Consider the following 21,003-nt stretch of genomic DNA (forward strand, 5'->3'; position numbering starts at 1 on the left):
CCGTGGGATTAGATGGCACTGCATTCATTGTCCACGGTTATTTATTATTATTATTTTTATTTATCTTGGTATTACGTATTAGGAACTTAGACATAAGGAAAACGACAAACATGGATCGCTGACAAAAAGTATATTAATGATATTTGTCTTGTATATTATCTTTGATTGTTTACTTCTTTTCTCTTCTCTTGATTCAAATTAGTTTCGTGACATTATTTCATTACCCTGTGAAATAATAAGACACATACTTATAATGATTTCAGTTAATCTTTCCTATGCTTGTTTACTTTGTTCTGAATTGCTTTGAACTTATTTGTTGTAAATTCTAAATAACTGCTATATCAATGTCTACTATGTTATTTTATTATATTATGGAAAATAATAATAATAATCCAGAAAATAAGCAAAGTTTCTGTTATAGGTATTAGAGAAGTGATATGAATACTTACATATATTTTTGTAAATACATATATAATATACATAGCAAAAACCTAAATAACACAAATGTTTGTATAGCGCGGAGAATCAAACCCGAGACCATCAAATGTAAATTGGTGTGCTAAACCGCTACACCACCGAGGTAGTCCAATCATTATAATGATCTAAGAATATGCTTCTGAAAAATATATTACTTTAAAGACGCTGATATTAATTAATGTGGAATGAGTTAACAAATTCTAGTACAAGTAAATCTAATCTAGATAGCAAATATTCTTATTATGTTTACGTATAGCTCATTGCAGTATCTTTATGATCATTTGCACGTTTAATAGGAACCAGTCTGAGGTTTCTTGACGCGTGACGCCCTGCAAATGTTCCCATGGGATCACCGGGCACCTGCCATTGTAATGAATTATTTATGGAACCATTGTTGTTTTTACGCTCAGATGAGGCTGTTTTTTTTATTCCACGCGGCACTGGTGTTACTAAAGTACTTCATTTTGTTAGTTTTTTATATTTTTGGGACAGAATGTGGTGTTTTACGAATTGTTACATTGTACTGTTGTTAAATTTTTTTTTGATAACGTTAAGTGAGTTTACGTGAGTTTTTAGTATATGAGTAATTTTTATAGTAATTGCTAGTGAAAATTTCATTCATTATGCGATTTTATTTGCTTTAGGTGTGTATGAAAAGGAAAAAATACAATTAATTAATTCGTGTCGTATATACAGTTCAGTAGTTACTATTGTTATTAGTGTATATTTAAATATTATATAAATGCTATTTTAAGAGATAACGCGGTTGACTTCTCAGATGATGGCACTTGATATTCAGTTTAGATGCATTTGTGACATTGTGTAAATAGTTATTTATGATAATAAAGATACCATGTGATACTGATTAAATTATAAAGGCATCACCTTATTGCTGCTTGTGTTTGTTGAATGATTCCTTTGCTTATATAGCTCAAAGACAGTGAATTCTAATATTTTGTATATGGCATTTTAATTATTTAATTCAAGTTTTTTATATATACTAACTGTGGTCTTATTAGTAACATATTTACATATAGACGATGGAAAAACGATTAAGATACTGTGAAATGAGTCAATTTATATATTCAGTTTTTTCTAAAAGATCTAAATATATGAAACTGGTACTACAGTTAAGAGAACTGAACTAGAAGAATGATGCTACATGGTACTAAGTAAGCGTTTAATCACGAGCATCATCATCTGCTTTTTCCTTATCCCATTTCTTTGGGGTGGGCGTAACATGTGTTTCTCTTCTATTCATCCCTGTTCGCAATTATCTCGTTCCCTCCCTCCTCCCTTTCTTACCATATCATCTTTCGTTTATTCACAAACATAAGAATGAAATATAATTATCTTATAATCGGCTGTAGTTCTCACAAAAATATAACTTACTACATAAGACTTCTTGTTCTTATTTTATCTATGAACAAAAAAAAACTTGTGTATTTATAATGATAATCTTTGCTTTGTGTAAAATAAAATGTTTCTAAGTGTTTTTATAAACTATGATTTTTTCATTATTGTCTTTAAGAATCCTTAGTATACACTTTCCACCGTGAAATTCATCTTTACTCAGTTATGAGTTCGTTTGACCTGTAAACTCATATTAAATATTTACTTTCGTCAAAGGCTCAGAAACGAGCGTAAGTAAATATCCTTTAAATAGAAGCCTTGTGCCTCAAATATTTCTGGGAGACTTTATTTGTTTACTGAACTTTTACTCATAATACTACTTTCTAGCGAATTGAGGACCAGTCTATAAATATTTGTGTGTACCTACCATCTTCCTAGGTTGTAAGTAGATACGAAAGTGTAACATTTGGAAATTGTTTCTATTTTGTGTACTTATAAAGGTAATAATTATTCGGAATGCATTGTAATACTTTTCACTAAACATACGTATACATATATATACAAATTGTATTGAGAATAGATATAGGCAATCTTTTATATTAAAAAAACAGACCAAGTAGCAGGTAATAGTTAGAATTTTTAAAATGTCTAATTAATATTTTTAATTTTTTGCCACGCACAACCACATTGTGAAATCACCTTTAAGAACAGATCTTATTTCTCCGTAAAAGGCCGGCAAGGCACTTGCAATTAAAATGATTACTGCCGCCCATGAACACTTGCAAAACCCCTAGTATTGTGGGTGCTCATGGGCGGCAAGAATCATTTACCATTAGGTGAATCGCAAGCTCGTTTATCCCTTATGCTTTATATATAAATAACTGGTTTAAGTAGTTTCACCGGTGTAAACAGATAAGTTACAATTAGATAGGACATGTCATGATAACAAACCAACACAAACTGTCAGTACCACAATTCAAAGTACATATTCTGATGAAAGTGAAAATGTAATGAATAAATATGTAACATTAAATTGAAATGGAGGAGTTAACGGTGTCCGTCATGTAAACTAGTTGTTAGAATATATTACGAGTGAGATTTTATATCTACTATTGCTTAGTTAAAGATAGTATATTGATCAGAAATCTGAGGGTGACGAATGGAGGTCAATTTTAAACAAATCAAATCAAACGACAAATATTCATGTAGTTCTTATGATACGTTAAATCTACCGTCAGCTCGGAGTGCTTTCAAGCTTTCGAGAAGAACTGACAAAAACTCTGTTCTTATTGTTTTCTAATAGACTTCTACATGTTTACGAAAACACAGATACATTTATAAATTCGAATTAGGGACAGTGACCACTGTGACAACCAGCATATGCTACTACAAATTTGTCGAAATAATGAATAGTACTGGAGCTTGGTTTATTTTGAACAATTTATTAATTTGTGTCCGGAGTTTTCACAAAGGTCTGTTTCACTAGATAGTAGAATTATGGAGCCTCTATTGTAAACTAGCTTAAAACTATGGTTCAGGATGGGGAAAGACTATGTTGCGCATAAACACAAAGTGCTACATTAAGAAAATCTATAGCGGTAACAAGAGATCTTCTCTTTTTGAAGTCAATTGAGAAAGGCCCAACAAGAATATTTTCTTTCTTTCTTGAAAGCTCTTTTAGCTTTCTATTCTTATCTGTAAATTCGTCGTAATTTGTTTTCTTTTTACCAATTTCAATACGAAATAGCTACGATAAGCAGCCATTCTACCATCGAAAGCAATCTAGTAATGTTACAAATAGCTTTAGCACCGTCAACTACAAAATTACATGTAATTTTTTCCCTTCACGACCTATTGTTCATATGAGCACAGTAACGGAATGTTTTGACTTATCGCGTACGAATTATGACCTTCCAAAGATCATTTCGGCTAATAGGTGAAATTTGGGACCTCACCTACTCTGCTTTGTGATAGAATAATCTACGATAACGCACTTTCTATGGTTAGTAAATTATATTGTTGCTTTATCCGAGATTGGTTATTTAAATTTCAATGTAACATTTTCTATTGTTTAATTTTATCACTTGGAAATTATTTTTCAAATATGCTTTCTAATTAGAATCGGTGATTAAATATTGAAATATAAATTGGGAATTGATGTTAATTATGATTTTACATTATTTACAACAATATACTTTACTTTGTGTAATGTAGACGAGGGAAGGTTTTTTTAAAAAAAAACAACATTAATGTTATTTTTAAATTTATTAGGGAAACAATATACATAAGTAGACATTCGTACTACATATTGTAGTTATGTAGATGCTTCGTAGGAGCACTCCTAAAATCTAATAAGTACGTACGTATTTCATGGTTGGTTATTCATTAACCCTTTAGAAGGAACATTGGCTTTGTAAATTTGAGTAATTAACATTAACAAAGTCGCGGACGAAAGCTAGTAATCGATAAATAATCCTAGATGAACATATAAAAGATGATCTATGCCGCGTGCAGAACTATTTGTTTTAAATTCCCAAGCACGGAAGCTCCGAGCGACCTTTCACACCGAGTTTATTATCTCTTAATGATAAAATTACCACTTTCTAAACGGTTATTAAGCGTCGGTTATCGCGTTTTTGGATGACCACAACAATGAGCGGTGCAGTGCGGGTCGAGCGTGGTCGTGAGTTTTTGTGATCTCACTTTCACAACATGTCCTTATTAGTGGTCTGATATTGTTCGGATTTCGATTTCATTGGACTGCCTTTGGGTATGAGGTGACGAGGTGTGTCTACAACTGGACATAATAGTTCTCTTCCGTATAATTAACTCTCATTTAATTCTTTTGTATAATGAATGTTAGGTTTGTAAATTTACATTTTATATAGACAATACGAATCAGTCATATATGTTTTATTGATAATAATAATATAGGTCAATTCACATTGCCCCATTTAGTCTCAAAATAAATAAAGTACAGTAGAGATTTTGTTTCTATAAAAAATATTCTGAATGAACTGATTATGGTCTGCGTAAAACAAAATTGTATTGTATTACAAGAACACAATGAAATATGTCTTTATCATGTGAAACGAGATTATATAATCTAAATGTCCGATATGAGGCATTGACGTATGCATATGATATGTATATCTATTCTATGATAGATATAATTACATCTATATTTTGTTTTAGTCATTCTTTTTACAATGTTACATCACACGAAAGCTAAGCTCAGCTTCACTTAAAATTTAATGTTTCTTTTATTCTAATAAGTTGTTAAACAAAAAAGTTTGACGAATATGTATGAGAATATACATACATACTTATTTGACTAACTACATTTTAGTCTATACATTTGTTTAAAAACAAGTTTGACTAAAAGAAACTTTTAAGTAAATCTTACCATAGTACATTAGTGAAAAACACATCCGTTACACAGATTCGATTAAGACAAACAGCCAAAAATTTTAATTATATATTTTAGATTCTATTCCGTTGATGAAGTCTTCCAGACGCCGCTTTTTTCATATATCTTTTATCTAATTATATTTACACCTGTCTATTTAGAGATTTAAAATTGCAAGCTTACATTGAACTAGGTTGGTCTCGGAACTTCGTCCGCGTATTTAATGTATACTTAGTAAAAAATGTATTTTTTTATTTATATAAAAAAATGATGTGTAGATTTTCCACATCCAAAATTAGGTTTTATTTAGGTTGGGTATATTATATTATAAATTAATATCTCCTCAAAATATATTTATTACTATAGATATGTACTCAGATCTGTACCTTCAATGGTTGTAATTTTGACATCGTAGATTTATTATTAATAAAATAATAATTTTTTTTTAATCCACGATCAGTATAGTACACTCATAATAGTTACAATAGATAAAAATCTTGCCATACGTTTTTTTTTTGTTTCATAACCCTATATAAATAATGCTTATATTTTACAGTACAGCAACATCTGCTTATTATAAATGATGACATTTCCGATAAAGTGCCAATTGTCCCATTGTATACAGGTATCATTCATTAGACAAATGCGCATTTTTGTAACCTATAAACCGTATTTGGCAAGCACCATATCGAGAAAAATCCATTTAATTTCAAATACATCTAAATACTGATCTAACACGAAACGAGACCAACAGTTCAAGTACGTTGATTTTTAATACATACTTTTAATAAATAATGTACCTAGTACAAACTTAGTAGTTTATTTTGTAATCGGTTTCCAATTAACTTAAGAAACAGTTTGAAAAAACTCAAACAAACAGTCTCAAAAAGTTTGAAAAAACTTAGTGTTTTATCAAACTTTTTAAATAACAGAATCTAAGGTTTGAAAAACACTGGATAAAATCATAAAATGTTTACGAAAGCTTCGCTTTGAGGTTTCCGTTTGTCCATTATCGAACATTTAAATGTCCAGTGCACGATTCCCTTAGGCGATTGATTATCGTGAGGTATTATTTTATTTAACTAAAATATAAATTTTAAGAGTTTGTTTGTTTGAACGATCTTATCTCTGGAACTAAAGTCGGAGAATAAATTATAAATCCTTTTATATGTAATAAACTAATTCATGAGGGAGGCATATAGACTGTTAAACATCACGCTGCAACCTTGAGAGCCGAGCGTATAGAACAAGTCAGAAAAACGCTGAACAGAACAACTGCTTCATAAAGTATGATTTTTAATTCTTTATTTCCTAACTTTACTTAAGAGTATGTTCCAAACATTAGGAATGGGGCCCTTTATTCCCGTTACTAACTATCCCTTCTCCTTCAGTTATTCTTCTTGTTGTAAATAAAAATAATAATCATTATTCTTAATTACAATTTTTAGGAACATTAAATTACTGTGTACAGGTACGTAATAAGTAATTCTATAAAAATGTAGAAATTATGTGAATTAGCGCAACATGATGCATTAATGATAACATTGTTATTCTCATCTTTACGGTATATACATACTTACAGGTTGTGTACACCACATACGAACGGAATTCTCATTGTATATAGTAGTATGTTTTTATATTTTTACTGGCTGTTATCCGCAACTATGTCAGCCTTATCATTACATTGTATAAAACAAAGTCGCTGTCGCTGTCTGTCCGTCCCTATGTATGCTTAAATCTTTACAACTACGCAACAGATTTTGAAGCGGTTTTTTTAAATAGATAGAGTGATTCAAGAGGCTATTTTATATATATAATACATAATACATATACACCCGTCCGAAGCTGGGGCGACTAGCTAGTTCTAGATAAAGGATATAAAATTTTAAATAGAGCAGCAGTAACAAAAATATAGTCAGTTACACTTTCGCATTTATAATATTCACCAAATTTAAATATACATATATATTAAATATTAAACCTAGTAAATATTATAATTTTTATAACAACTAGTAGTAGACTTTACATTGAGCAAGTGTATAATAATAATAATGATAAAAAGAAAACTTACGTGGAAAAACTTCTTGATACATTATGTTAAAGCGTATACATTTAGTGCACTACTTTCTTCAAGTGGGTGAAAGCTTCTGCCCTATATACCACAAATCGGCTTGCTGTCATATTAATAAACTTTCATAGCTTCTACATCTAGTGTTTGAAGACTAGTTATAGTGTTTGTAGTTAGTGATGAAAGACAATAACACAGATTAACGTATTTATTCTTTATCACTGGTATTATTAACACTGATAAATCATTCCAGCATGCGTAGTAACAAACATACTTAGCATATTTCAATACATTTATTAAAATTCAAAATAAATTAATATTTAATGTATTCTAACTCGATATGAGATAAGATTGTATGAAATCATACCAACATACGAAATAATAGTAACAATAATAATGATATATTGCTATAATATTGGAAGATGTGCCCGCTTCAACGTCTCCAGAAAGAATGCGTTGGTCCTGCCGCTGCAGCGCCCTCTATCGTGTTCGCCCCGACAGATGTTGTGGTGGGGAGAATTTACTCAAGTTGTCGACTAATAATCCATGATAATAACAGTAACAGTAATGGTAGATTTGTCGTAGATAATTCTCTATACATTATTTAAATAAACGATATTTATTCTCCAATTAAAATTCAAATATAAAAAAAACATATATTTTTATGCAAACTGAAAAACAGTTATGTATGTTTTAAATTATCGTTTTTTGTTTATTACTGATAAGCCATATTGTGGTATCATTAAACAAGATAGCGGGTTACGACGTGGCGTGTATGACTTGGTAGCGGTGGGTTTGAAGTATGTACATATAAGTTAATGACACATTGATAGGCGCCTAGTGATTATTTTGAAAGGTGGTGTTTACCTACTATAGACTTGTTCCAGTGAATCACATTATTTGCGTCTACTCACTTTGTTGTAAAACTCTCATTGATAATAGATAATTTAATAAATATATATTATGACAACTTTATATCCTGGACAACGTACGTAAAAATTCAAATTTAAAATAGAATAGAATATTAGCATATTCTATTCCAAATTAGTCTTGAGAAAGAAAAATGCAATGACTAGTACAAAAGGCGGTCGTTTCCAAAGCATTCTCTTACAGACAGCGATTAGGTAAAATGTATAGCTATGAGAAAAAAATATGTATTTAATTTTTATTAGTGAGTTATTCAAACGGCAAAATACTAATAAAAAATATACTGTTTCACCAAACAAATAAAGCGATATAGTAACCACGTAAGAGTGAATAATTGCTCATCAATATAGTCATTAGCGTATGACCTTGTGCCCGTGACCTGAAACCAAATATACCGTAATGACGTATTTTTATCTTATCATTATCACACTTTACTTATGCATGTAGGTCAGATGATGAAACGAGATCTTTCATAGAAACAGAGCCTACTATAAAAAGCAATTTTGTACCTGTATATACGTATTTCTTTTGAATTTATTCCAACGATTTTGATGAATATTTATATTTCGATAACATTTTGTTTTAAAAATAATTTGCCGTTATTTTTAATTGTTATCTCTGGAAGTAACAGTAATAGAGAAGAAGAAATTGACTCTTGGTCAGAAAAATAGGTAGTACGCCTTATAGAATGATGTGGTTACTGCCTTTTTCAGTATACCCTGTGTCACCATACTCTTACCGTCGACCTAACTTCGTGGTTAGTAATACGCGTGCAGTCATTATCTGATACAATTGAAAATTATGATATAAAAGTATGTCTATAAGTAAATGTATCTATATATCCTCTGGATCTTGGTACATTTTGGTTACAAGAAGTATGTTAGGGGAATCAACGGCATTTGACTGAATCTCAACCTTACGCTGCTACAGAGTATTTTACCTAACACGTCTCCTATTATGAAAATATCGTTATTAAACAATTCCTATTTATATTTTATTAAATTTCGCTTTTTTTCCAATCAAGAAAATAAATTTGAAGAAAAGAGACAAAACGAGAAATTTTAGTTCTTATGAAATAAGAAATTTCTTTGTTGATAAGAACTAAAATCCCTTCTTAAGAAAGTAGGTAAGGTGTCGTCTAATCTAACTCTAGTTAATATGCACCATAGATAAAGGTAAAACAAACATATTTCAGGTATACTTTTCTAACATAATTGTAATTATTAAGCTATATATAACAGTCTCTATATGTAGGACCAAATATATATAAAATGCAGCTATTTTGAATAATTAGGTAATTTATTTAAAATAGCCATATTGTTTATATAATACATAAATATGAAAATTTTAAGTATAGGCAATCATAGACAACTTAATAAATACTAGCTACGAATAAACACAATTGAGTTCATCAAATATTTGAGAATGAGATGAACTGATTAGATACAGTACTAATGTTTGGTATAAATTTCTTAATTACAGACGGAGCTATCTAAAACGGTTTCATTGTACCTTATGAATTCATTACTGTTATCTAAATTGTTTGACGTGAAATCTTTATCTAACAAGTTTGGTAAGACTATTCATCCAAATAAGACAAATGGTGTCTTAGATGGAACGTAATTAAAGTGACCGTTCTTGAGTTACAGTACACTGATTTCACACATATAACTCATTCTTTATACAGAAATATAACATACAAATAACTAGTTGGTAACAGAATTTAAGACCGAAGTAATAATAAATTTGCCAGTCCTACAATTGTTTTCATGATTGCTTACAATCGAAAACATTATTTTACACTTTTTTCACTGTTCTTAATAATAAACAACAATGTCGAAATATCAGGAGCTCAGGAAAAATAATTAGGTCCGCACTCGTAGGCAGATGAAGCTGTATACCAAATGGTGGCAGCGCCGAGGTCGTTGATTGAACACGAATGGAAAAATATAGTTGTGAACATTTTTTTTAATGGATAACAATGTAATCTTTCCCCTGCCTGTGCTAACAGTGTACTCTGGCGGGGCACCAGTGGAGGATGATATGTTATGTTAGGTCTAACTGACCATTGTGGCAAATATACCAGGAATTTAATATGATGGTTTCCAAGGGGAATTGCGTGGAGGTCAATCTGATACGGTACATCACATTACTGACAATCCCCTTCCCTCCATGGAATAAAATTGTAAACACAATAATGAAAACCACTCAACATGCGTTGATGTAAACAATGGCGTCATAGATGTGGGTTAAGCAAATAATTCGCTGAAACGATAAGTAAGTTGCAGATAAACTATCTGCCGTTGCGAACCGCAATGACGGCAAGTCCAGGCTTATATCCATAGTTGGAAAGATCATGGTCGCCACTGATTTATTTTTACATTGTTTTAAAACAATTGTGATTTGCATATAATGTTGGATTACGTTGTTTGTGAGGAAGTATGAAGCGTTATCAATGATTTACTAAATATAATTGTAGCGTATATCTTTTGTTTTATTAAGTGTATACAAATTATAATTAGTGATATAGATAGAGAAATAAGCGTCATATACATTTTTCAGCCCATGGAACTCATAATATTCAAATAGAATTCTTAAATCATTGGGCTGTCATAAGACTGACTGTCATTGGTTTTGTAACTTAAATGTGTTCATTAGACGATTAATAAAACAATAGTGATCGTACTTTCAATGAATAAATAAAAGTAAAAAATAATATAATAGAGTTAATTGACAAAATACAAATAGAAATAAAATAGAAATCATCCCAAATATTCAATAAATACAATCGACACCTGCAATAAGAAAATCAAATAGAATTACTAATATATTTATATAGATTAAAAACGTAGGTGGTTAGGCTAAAGCCATTTCTTAATATGAAAAACCAGTAGGATGTTAATATGAGTAGGTTGTTATAACAATGCAATGCATTTGTAATGACAGCTCCTAAAGTGCTCTACCATATTTGGTGTGTTATAGAATTCCCTTAAATGATCTCAGAAATAAAGTAGAATTATCGTCGGGCGTCGGCTGATCACAAATTGATTACGTACGTCATTACGCGCTACGTGTCTCTGAAACGCGTTTACGTGAGACCATTCCCACTTTTTGTCGTTTGCATGCCGCTCTGTTATTTGTCGTAGCCTATCTTGATAAATATAGCATGACATGCTTCACTAAATAAAGTAAGGTATAAGTAATAAAAAGTATAGAAAAATGTGAGGCTCTTATTTATTTTTAAGCTACGTTAGAAGTAGGTTTGTGATATTAAAAGCTGTATAATAAGTTCATAAAAAAAAAAAACAAATATTAAGTATACAAGATCTAGCGAATTAAAATCTTAATTATGTAATGCATGTTAAAAATATATAATTATTTTTCAAGAATAGGCCTCGTGCGTAACTTTGAAATGTTGCCAGTGAAATAAATTGGTCTATTGAAATTAAGTACCGCGGCGTGCGCAGAGCATACCATTATTACGGATTATCCCATAATTACGGAAACAAGCCGTTGAACTATAAATTGATGAAACAGTAACGTACCTTTCGTAAAATTTTATCATGTACTTAGTAATTTTTTGCACAATCAAGAAAATCAGTTTGTGGAACGAGTCTCTATTTGGCCGAAGGAGCTCTTTAGATCTTTGCTACGAATTTGTACCTTCACATTAGCTTGTTTTTTCAGTAAGTCACTGCATTTTGTATCTTCCGTCTTTGTTTTAAGGCTGACCATTGCCATGTATGTGGAATTTGTTTATTTGAAACGGCAATGTATGTTATAATGTTATGGCAGGATGGGTTTGTCACGCGCGAGGTTTGCAAGGGTGAATGCACTTAGCAAATGCGCTCGTGCTAAACTAAATCTTTGTATTTGAGTGTTTTGAGTAAATGATTATGTCTTCCTAGTTACAGCCACTGTTACTAATGTTTCTTGTTACTACTTAATCATCATCATCATTTCAGCTTATTGTCATATTATTAGACTTTTGCACGTTGATGACGTAAGGCCATTTACCTTTACCTTGTCATTACAAGAAATATTATTTACAAAAATAAATAAATGACCCAATTCTACACTGAAAACAATTAACCTATGCAGCAAAGTAATTTAATTAAAATGTCAATATATGTATGTGTATATATACTTAAGGTTATAATACATCTCTGTTAGCATAGTAATTTATCTGTATTTGAATAGAGACAAAACTGTAACATGATCTTTGATGTCTGTATGATATCTCCAAATAATAATTATTTATATACCTAATTACATCATATAATTGTTGGTGTAATTGGTAAATAATATTATCTTACTTAAGCTATAAAAATTAAAAGAATTTTTAAATCCTTTCAACACGAAGAGCACTCACATTTATTTTTCTTTTCTTAGTAACACAAATTAAGTAGTTAAATTTACGTATGAAATATGTTTGAAAATACAATTAATAATTCCATTTTCAAAATCAATTTTACAGTTACCGGTTTTGACGGCCTCGTTGGTCTAGTGGTTTAGCACATCGACTTATTTCCAAGGGTCGCAGGTTAGACAAATAGCGGAAACATTGGTATTCATGAGTATGATTATTTATATTGTCTAGGCATTTCTTATGTGTTTAAGTATTTACGAGTATATCAGTTGTCTCGTACCCATAACGCAAGCGCTGTCTAGTTTGGGACTATATGGCGCTGCGTGAATTGTCCTGGGTTATCTTCATTATTAGTTTGGTATATATATGTTTAACCACAGACTGTGTGTCTGCTGTTTTTTTATTGGTTTCTCCATACCATGTTTAGCTAGTTACGTGTGAAAAAATTGAATATTAACGACCACAACTTATTTTCATATTTTACACCAATTATTTTTAAAAAGTAGGCGAAATTTCTATGTACATTTTAATATTAAATGTTTATTACGCGTGACTACATATCGTAAAAGTGAGAGGTCAATCACTTTAGGTGCAGTATTTAGCGTGAACAATTGCGAAAATAATTTAAATAACTGACCGGTGATTTGTAATAATACATTTGACTAAACTGTAATCCGTTTGGAATTGACGACGTAGCAAATACAGAAGAAATGTTCGGTAATCTTATCAAATCAAATAAAGAATCGTTTATTAATGTAGGACATTTTAGGCGCTTACAAACGTCAAGTTTATATATATATATATATATTTTTTTTTTCATTAATACTATGCTCATGCTTGGTCATGGTCACTCCGAAGTTATAATTTTTTACCTATGTTTACGCCAGGTACGGTGAGGATGACATCAACTTTTCCTTCATCCCCATTTGATTTTATAGGTTTGCCAATATGAAATCGCTATTCTTATATATTTGTGTTTCTGTAGGGCGTCCATTTTTGAAGCCTTGTGTCGATCTCATTACTAGGTAACGATTGCTCATATTTTATCACACCGTGTTATTCCAAGCATCTTATTTCCCATAGTTCGTAGAGCTACTTAAAAGTTGACGTCGGAGGGAACATCAATTACATAGGGGCTGGTTAGATCAGGCAATTGCGGTAGTTAGATCAAGCATAGAGATTGAAGTAGCAGATTATTGGAGCGGTGTGCTATGCGCATTATATTACTGAACTAACCTCAAGTTTTTAGATCGTGTAATCGGTGCTTAATGTAATAGTCGTAACAACTACAAATACAAATTCAAAATATCTTTATTCATATAGGTCTCTCACAGACTCTTATTATATGTCAAATCTACCATTAGTTCGCAATTATTTCGAGATGAGAAGAACTGACAAGAAACTCTGCTCTTTTTATTATTCTTTTCAAATAATTGTTACAATAATACAGATTTATTTTTAAATTCAAATTTGGGAGAGTAGAGTTTCCAGCATATGCTATTGCAAAAGCAAATAGTCTAACAGTGATTGAATTTCTAATATGGTAAATAGTAATAACAAAAGTTTATCTAAATTGTGGTATACAACGCAGGACAAATTAGTCATCTGGAATGGAAACGCATGCAACATGATAATGTGATATCACGGATGCAACATGATAATGTGATGTATAAACATGTACAGGGGCGACGGTTACCGCTTATCATCTATTGAGTCGTCAGCTTGTTTAACATTCCAATTTCATAAAAAAAACTTACATCACAGAGTTGACGAGATTATATTGGACTATAGTAATAGAAATAATCTTTATTCAAATAAACTTAATATTATATAACCACTTTTGAGTAGTATTTTTTTTTATTTTACCACTCATTTGGAACGCAGACTCATCACAAGAAGAAGGGGCAAGAAATTTATGCTACGGCTTACGGCTACGTGTTGTTCTATTGGATCTATCCAATCTATCTATATGATATATTGGATCAGACCTAGATTTTTGAGATATAAATATAGGATTGAAAATAATTAACAAAAATCTAATTTGCTGCATTATCGATCTAAGATATCGCATAGTATTTAATGAGATTCTCTTGGATGATCTTTATATTAAGATTTTCCAGACATCACAATTGTGTAATTAGTCATATATTTTTTGTTGCAGATGACATTACCAGAGAGGAAGTAAACTCAGAAATAAAGGTATGTATGGCTTTATACATGTATATTTATATATATGAAATTTTTCCTTAATGATTTGTAAAAACATATTGCGAATAATAACAATATCTCTGGACAATTCATATACAAATATATTTATATCCTGATAAATTAACTCTTAAGTACAAAATTATGTGGAAGAGGACACTGACTTCTAAAACATAAGTATTTTCTATTCCTACCTCAGAAGTCAGGGACTTCATAAATTATTAGTATAAATTTTGTGAAATAAAAAAATATATAATTATTATTATAAATTTAAAATTTTAATAAAGTGTTTCAGATTTATATTAATGCAATAGATTCGATGCTATCAACGTCGCTATCGCGTCAATAGTGTGTTACCACCGAAACAGTTATTTTTGTTATTATTTTATAATAATATAATTATTATATAGTATAATTACGTCATAAAGTTGCTAATAAAAATAAAAATATAGTATTAATTTTTATTTTTTTACAAATGAATTTCTTATCATATTAGATAAATTATTCAGCAGAATTACATTTAACTCGCTTCGAAATATTTAAAATAACGATTCATTTGTCGCATTAATGATGTTTATATTTTCTTTAAGTGAAAGGTTTGAATAATTCTCATACGTACAAAGCAAATAACATGTATGAAATGTTAATTCAGGCGAGTAATATGCAAACAAAGTTCTAAGCGATGCAAAAACTGGAATTCGAGATTATGAACATGCAAAAAACAACCTGCATTAACCTCAAGTAAACTTGTAAGCGAGTGGACTGACCTCGTCGTAATTTGAATTGGAATAGGTGACCCAACTTAACTATTACATAATCTATATGATTAGGAAATAATTAAATTAGTTAAAACATATTGATTTTATGAAAGCGAAAGTTTATTAGTATAGGTTGATTTTTGCTTATCTTTCAATGCACAAGATTAACACATATTATATGAAAATATCAGAATAACGCTATATATACATATAATTAATGGTTAGTAAATTAATAACAATTATCGATACCCTGTCCAATTGAAACGGGGATCGTAATTACGATGGTCTGAGTCGAAGTTCGAACCCCTAGCGGTGCCTTCAGACTAAACTCGTATCCATCAGGCGAGAGTTGACCTTCAGCCACTCCATAAGTGCTTCCGCGGGTTTGGCGTGTCATCTGCAATCCACCTCTATCCGGTGAAGCTGTTAAGGCTAGCTGCGGACAACAGAATTAGAGTAGTGCGAAAAAAAAAATTGTAAACAACACATACCCTTACGACTATTATCCTAAATAGCGTAGACAGAAGTATTGTTTACTGTCGCTGTTGTGGTGAACGCAACACTTGAAATTCTCACATTTCATTCGGTATATTTTGAATATGTTTGCAAACTATTTCACAATAAATGAGGAAACTAGGAATTATATGATAAGATTAGTACTAATATTCTTAAAATTTGTGTGTAACAAACATATTATTATATATTTACAGTGTTTATGTAAGCAGATTAGATATTTATTAACCAAAGTATTATAGAATTACGATAGGCGACGTTCCATGTCTGTCAAGTCTAAACTATGATATTTCTAATCAAATTCTAATAGCTATCGTATGTTGTTTGGCAAACGTAGGTAGTAAACAAATATCACAACATGTTACTGTTAACTTGGTAGGTATTTATGGGACAGAATGTTTATATACTGACATTACTCTGAGCTGATATTTATTGAACATTGAGCCGGAAGTACCATCGGTGTCGTGTATGTAGGACGCTGTGTTCCTTTGCATAAAAATTTATTAACTACATCCGATAGTTAGCTTTACTTGTATTTCTTTTGATTCGCGTAAAAAAAAGAAAGTCCTTCTTACAAGCTTTCTGATAGTATATAGTCAAGTCTTGTGAGTAACTTTTAAACCAATTTCCCCATCAGTTAACAATAGAATGAGAATAATCTTTCTATAATAATAATTTATTTGACTAATTGTTTCTTTAAAAACGGTTAAAATCCGGGACTGATTTTAATAGTTCTTTCACTGTCTGTAAAGGTACTTTATTCTGCAATGATATAGGCTAGGATATAGATACATATTATGTTTAAAGATAAAAAAAATAACTAAGTTACGAGCACCCGAACAAAGCCGGAGGGGGAAATGGTTTTGGTTTTGTAATTTTATATATAGGCTCACAGTGCGTGAAAATTATGCGGTTACGTAAAAACATGTGTATTAAAATACTTGATACCATTTTGTAATTAATCTTACTAAAACTTACGTATTCTACAGAAAAAATATTTATTCTTGTATGTTGAGTGAACATGTGTTTACTTTGTGGCTTTAAGTGCACGTGTATTGTTGGTTCATAAGTGTTTTTTGCAACCGGTACCCTAATTGCACCGTCATATTTGTCTATGACCTATGACTTTTATTTTGCACACAAATAGGGTTGTCTCTAAAATATTATTATATTATAACCTTTTTAATTGAGATCCAATAACAAAGTTATAAATATGCTTAATTTGTTTAAAATAGTATTATTAGTTTTACCTATAGTTTTTTTGCAATGGAATCGTTCTCTCGCCACAGGTCCATAGTAGGATGAGAATGAAATCAGTTCAAGTAGGTTAATTTGGGGATTTTACTGGAAATTAACCACGATGATTTCCCATGATGATCGTGAGGTGTTTGACTTCAATCAGTACATATTCATAAAGGGACCAAAGAATCCATAACTCTTAATCTCTATTCCTTTTATTAGAGTTACCTCTTACTTTAGGGTTAATGCAAATACCTGTGGTAGGGTGTGTGTATTTACATTACCAATTGTTCCTGACCAGGTTAATGGTTATGGGGTATGACGAATGGTGATTTAAGATGCTGTTAGCCGTAGTAGATGCGCTCGCGCACGTTCGCTAAACAAACCGCAAGGAACGGTACAATCGATAATAAAAATGACTGATAATTTTCACCACTACTAATTCTTGTTAGCGGATTAGATTAGTAAAAAATGTGGGACTTCTCTATTCGTTATTACTATGCCACTTTTATACGATTTCTTATCAAAGTAAATAATTTTTACATTACCTTTCGCGTCTTGAGTTTGTTCTTTAATATTTATTAAATCAATTTCAGTATTAGTGATAATTGCCCTCCCTTCTGTCATAGTTGGTTTACATTTAAATTTCGTGTTTAAAACTAAAATTAAATTGGTATGTCACAAACTGTTAGGACTCCTCCTAAGAGGCTGGGAGGAGTCTTAGATTTGATTTTGTGTTTTTTGCACAAACTTGTAACTCCTTCAACTCCTTATCCCAGTTTGTCTACTACTTCCCTAACGTCAGACGTAATTATAGGATCCTCCTTAAAGTTATGAATTTGTGGCGTTTTGTTTTAGAAAGACACAAAGCAAATCCTGTAATGACTGAATTAGGCATGAAGAATAGTCGGAATTTCAAAACGGTGGTATTAGAATTATAACCATTTCATAGAAAGGCATACTTATGACATTCATGCCCATAAGTGTATTAGCTTTTGTGGTCGATGGTACCAGCACATGTGAGTTACGATAAAGACAGTGACCACCGCCGTCCGTCAAAGTGATCAATGCGCGGTTCGTTCGTGAGAAATCCGGTCTATCGCTGACAGTACGATATTTATGAATACCACTTGTTTAATGTTGAGATAACTTGATCTTGTTTGCAGTTGTTATCTGTTAATTGAATTACACCGTAAATTTCCTTCTAACTGGGTTTCTATCCTGTACTATAACAATAATAATAAGCCAGGACATTTCACATTGCACCATCTAGTCCTAAGCTTAGCAGAGTTTGTGTTATGGGTACTTAAATACATATACTTATTATACATAGAAAACACTCAAACCAATACAGACAATCATACTCATGAATACAAATATTTGTACTGTCCGAGGAATTGAACCACGACCACAGAATTAAGGCGGTGTGCTACAGCGCTAGAGTTCTATATATGAATTTCAAATTAGACTTGTGTATCTGGCCCCCTTTGTTCAAAACTTGCAGGTGGTTTGCCGAGGTTGAGAAGGAAAAAGAGCGAGCTAAATTAGAGATAACAAACAAACAGAGTAAGTATAGTGATTAAAATTGTCATTTATAAGTAAGTTGAAGTTGAAGTTTTGGTGCCGTGCACCAACAATATACAAATTACTAAAAATTCTATACATCCCGAACATTCGATGGTAGAAAACGTGTAACAGCATTTTGAAAGTAGTCAGTACTATTCATTAATGTCTATTAATCTGTCCGTTTGTACAGCTTCTAATGGATGGATGTATTCCCCATACAGCATTTTAATGAAGCTTCTTAATATATTGACAGCCAATACTGCAAGTATTGACTTTACGTAGCTTGTGCTTTCAATCAGAGAAAGTAGCAGATACTCTAGGGTGAGTGTAGAAATTTTAATTTGATATAAATAAGAAAACGTTAATTACTTCCATCATCACTTAACTATTATCATGTTATCATAATACTACTTGCATTATTAACAGACACTGAGATTAATGGAAACAGATGTAATGACGAATGAAATGCATATTGCTGAGATTGCGTCCATGATTAAATGAGTTAGGAATTAATGAAAAAAAATATATTTAAAATATCTTCGTATCAGTATTATATATAGATTAGTAGTATATTACTAGTGAATTTATTTTATACTAAAGACTAAAACTAATCCATACTGTTATAACTGCAAAAGTGTGTCTACCCGTCTGTTTATTTATTAATTACGTTTACACAAATAAATAGATCATAATGAATAGTGACGTGAAGATAAATTGTATCACAAGGATCGACTTGGTGTTTTATATTAAAAAAAAAACATAAAAAGTCGCGAGAGATAACTAGTATGTAATAAAAAGGGAATCGCCCTTCGATGAGGGTAAAGAAATAAATTACATCCTAATTGTAATTCAACAGAGTAAAAAAAGTGTTGGTGTTTTGTGGGACAACTGCTGGGTGGCGTTCTACTTCGATTATATTTAAACTACTCTGTATACATGCGTGTATCTAATTATAGGTCTATGTGGGATTAACTTTATCTGAGTAAATAATACTGCTGCGAATAGGTATTATTTATATCATATAATATGTACTTAGCAACTATTTACTATCATTCTGTTATATAACTATATAAAAATATAATTTCACAATACACAGACAACTATACGATATATTTATTCAATAATAACCTGTTCTCAAGGATACGGACTGGGTTCAATCACATCGTTCTCATTGAATGAAATATTACCCAACCAAACAAGGAAGACTTTTCTTTTGTACGTTTTACTTAGAACTATGTGCTTTACTAATAGGCTGCTTTGTTTTATAAGAACAGGAACCTGCCGGAGGAAGCCGGGCCTGTTCAGCCACTTTTTGCGATAAGAATCGATTCAGCGAAAGTGAATAGGTCGTTGTTATCGAGCGCGGAATGAGAGTAACATCTCGACGGCTCCATGATTCGGTTATATTACAGGGTTGTCAACTAATTGAGGATTTACTAATTATTAATATACCGAGTTAATAATAGCTGTCTATGTAAACTACGCATATATTTCGGTGGATGAAAGGAAATTAAGATCCCCGTACTCTATTTTACATATTAGTTCCAAGGAATGTGGATGACTATTGGCACTAAACATGAACTGAGCCGTGGCCACGTGGGTTTGTTTGTCATTCTATGTATATAAAAAATGGCATCCTTATTCACGTACAATTTTTATCCTTTCAAGTTTTTACTGGAACAGAAATACAGTAGTTTTGTATTGTAATTATTACTGATATAAAAACCTACAAACCATAATTTTTCATTTTAAATATCCTTGTAAATTTCTTAGGTTGGCAACCCTGTAACATTATCAGATATATTTCTTTTTCCAATAACCTTTAAAAAGACGAAGGTCGTATATTTGACTGTAGGTATTTTATGTATTTATTTTATAAGACAATTATTTTAGGTAATTCCGTACTACTCTCTTCTTGGATTCTATAGAGTGTTTCCCATATGCATTCTAAATTCATTCTAATTACGTCATTATTAAAGGTGAACTTTGTTTTTTATGAAACATACTTTTCATTTGAAATAAAATTATTAAGTCGGTATTATCTATAAATTCAGGTCAGGCCAATTTCAAGTAATCTTTTAGATTAATATGAATTTAATGAAGACTGTAAATTTTAATA

At 31.0% G+C, this 21,003-nt stretch overlaps 1 protein-coding gene across 1 annotated transcript in view; it reads left to right on the plus strand.

Moving 5' to 3' along the window:
- Positions 1 to 21,003, plus strand: part of LOC131851600 (protein spire-like) — a 154,253-nt gene that overhangs the window by 41,090 nt on the left and 92,160 nt on the right. The window contains exon 2 of the mRNA XM_059202114.1: positions 14,765 to 14,802. Within this exon, the coding sequence (XP_059058097.1) occupies positions 14,765 to 14,802 (38 nt within the window). The remainder of the gene's footprint in view (positions 1 to 14,764; positions 14,803 to 21,003) is intronic.

Source organism: Achroia grisella, unplaced genomic scaffold, assembly GCF_030625045.1.
Source record: "Achroia grisella isolate CSIRO2021 unplaced genomic scaffold, CSIRO_AGI_Agris_v1 utg794, whole genome shotgun sequence".
NCBI lineage: Eukaryota > Metazoa > Arthropoda > Insecta > Lepidoptera > Pyralidae > Achroia > Achroia grisella.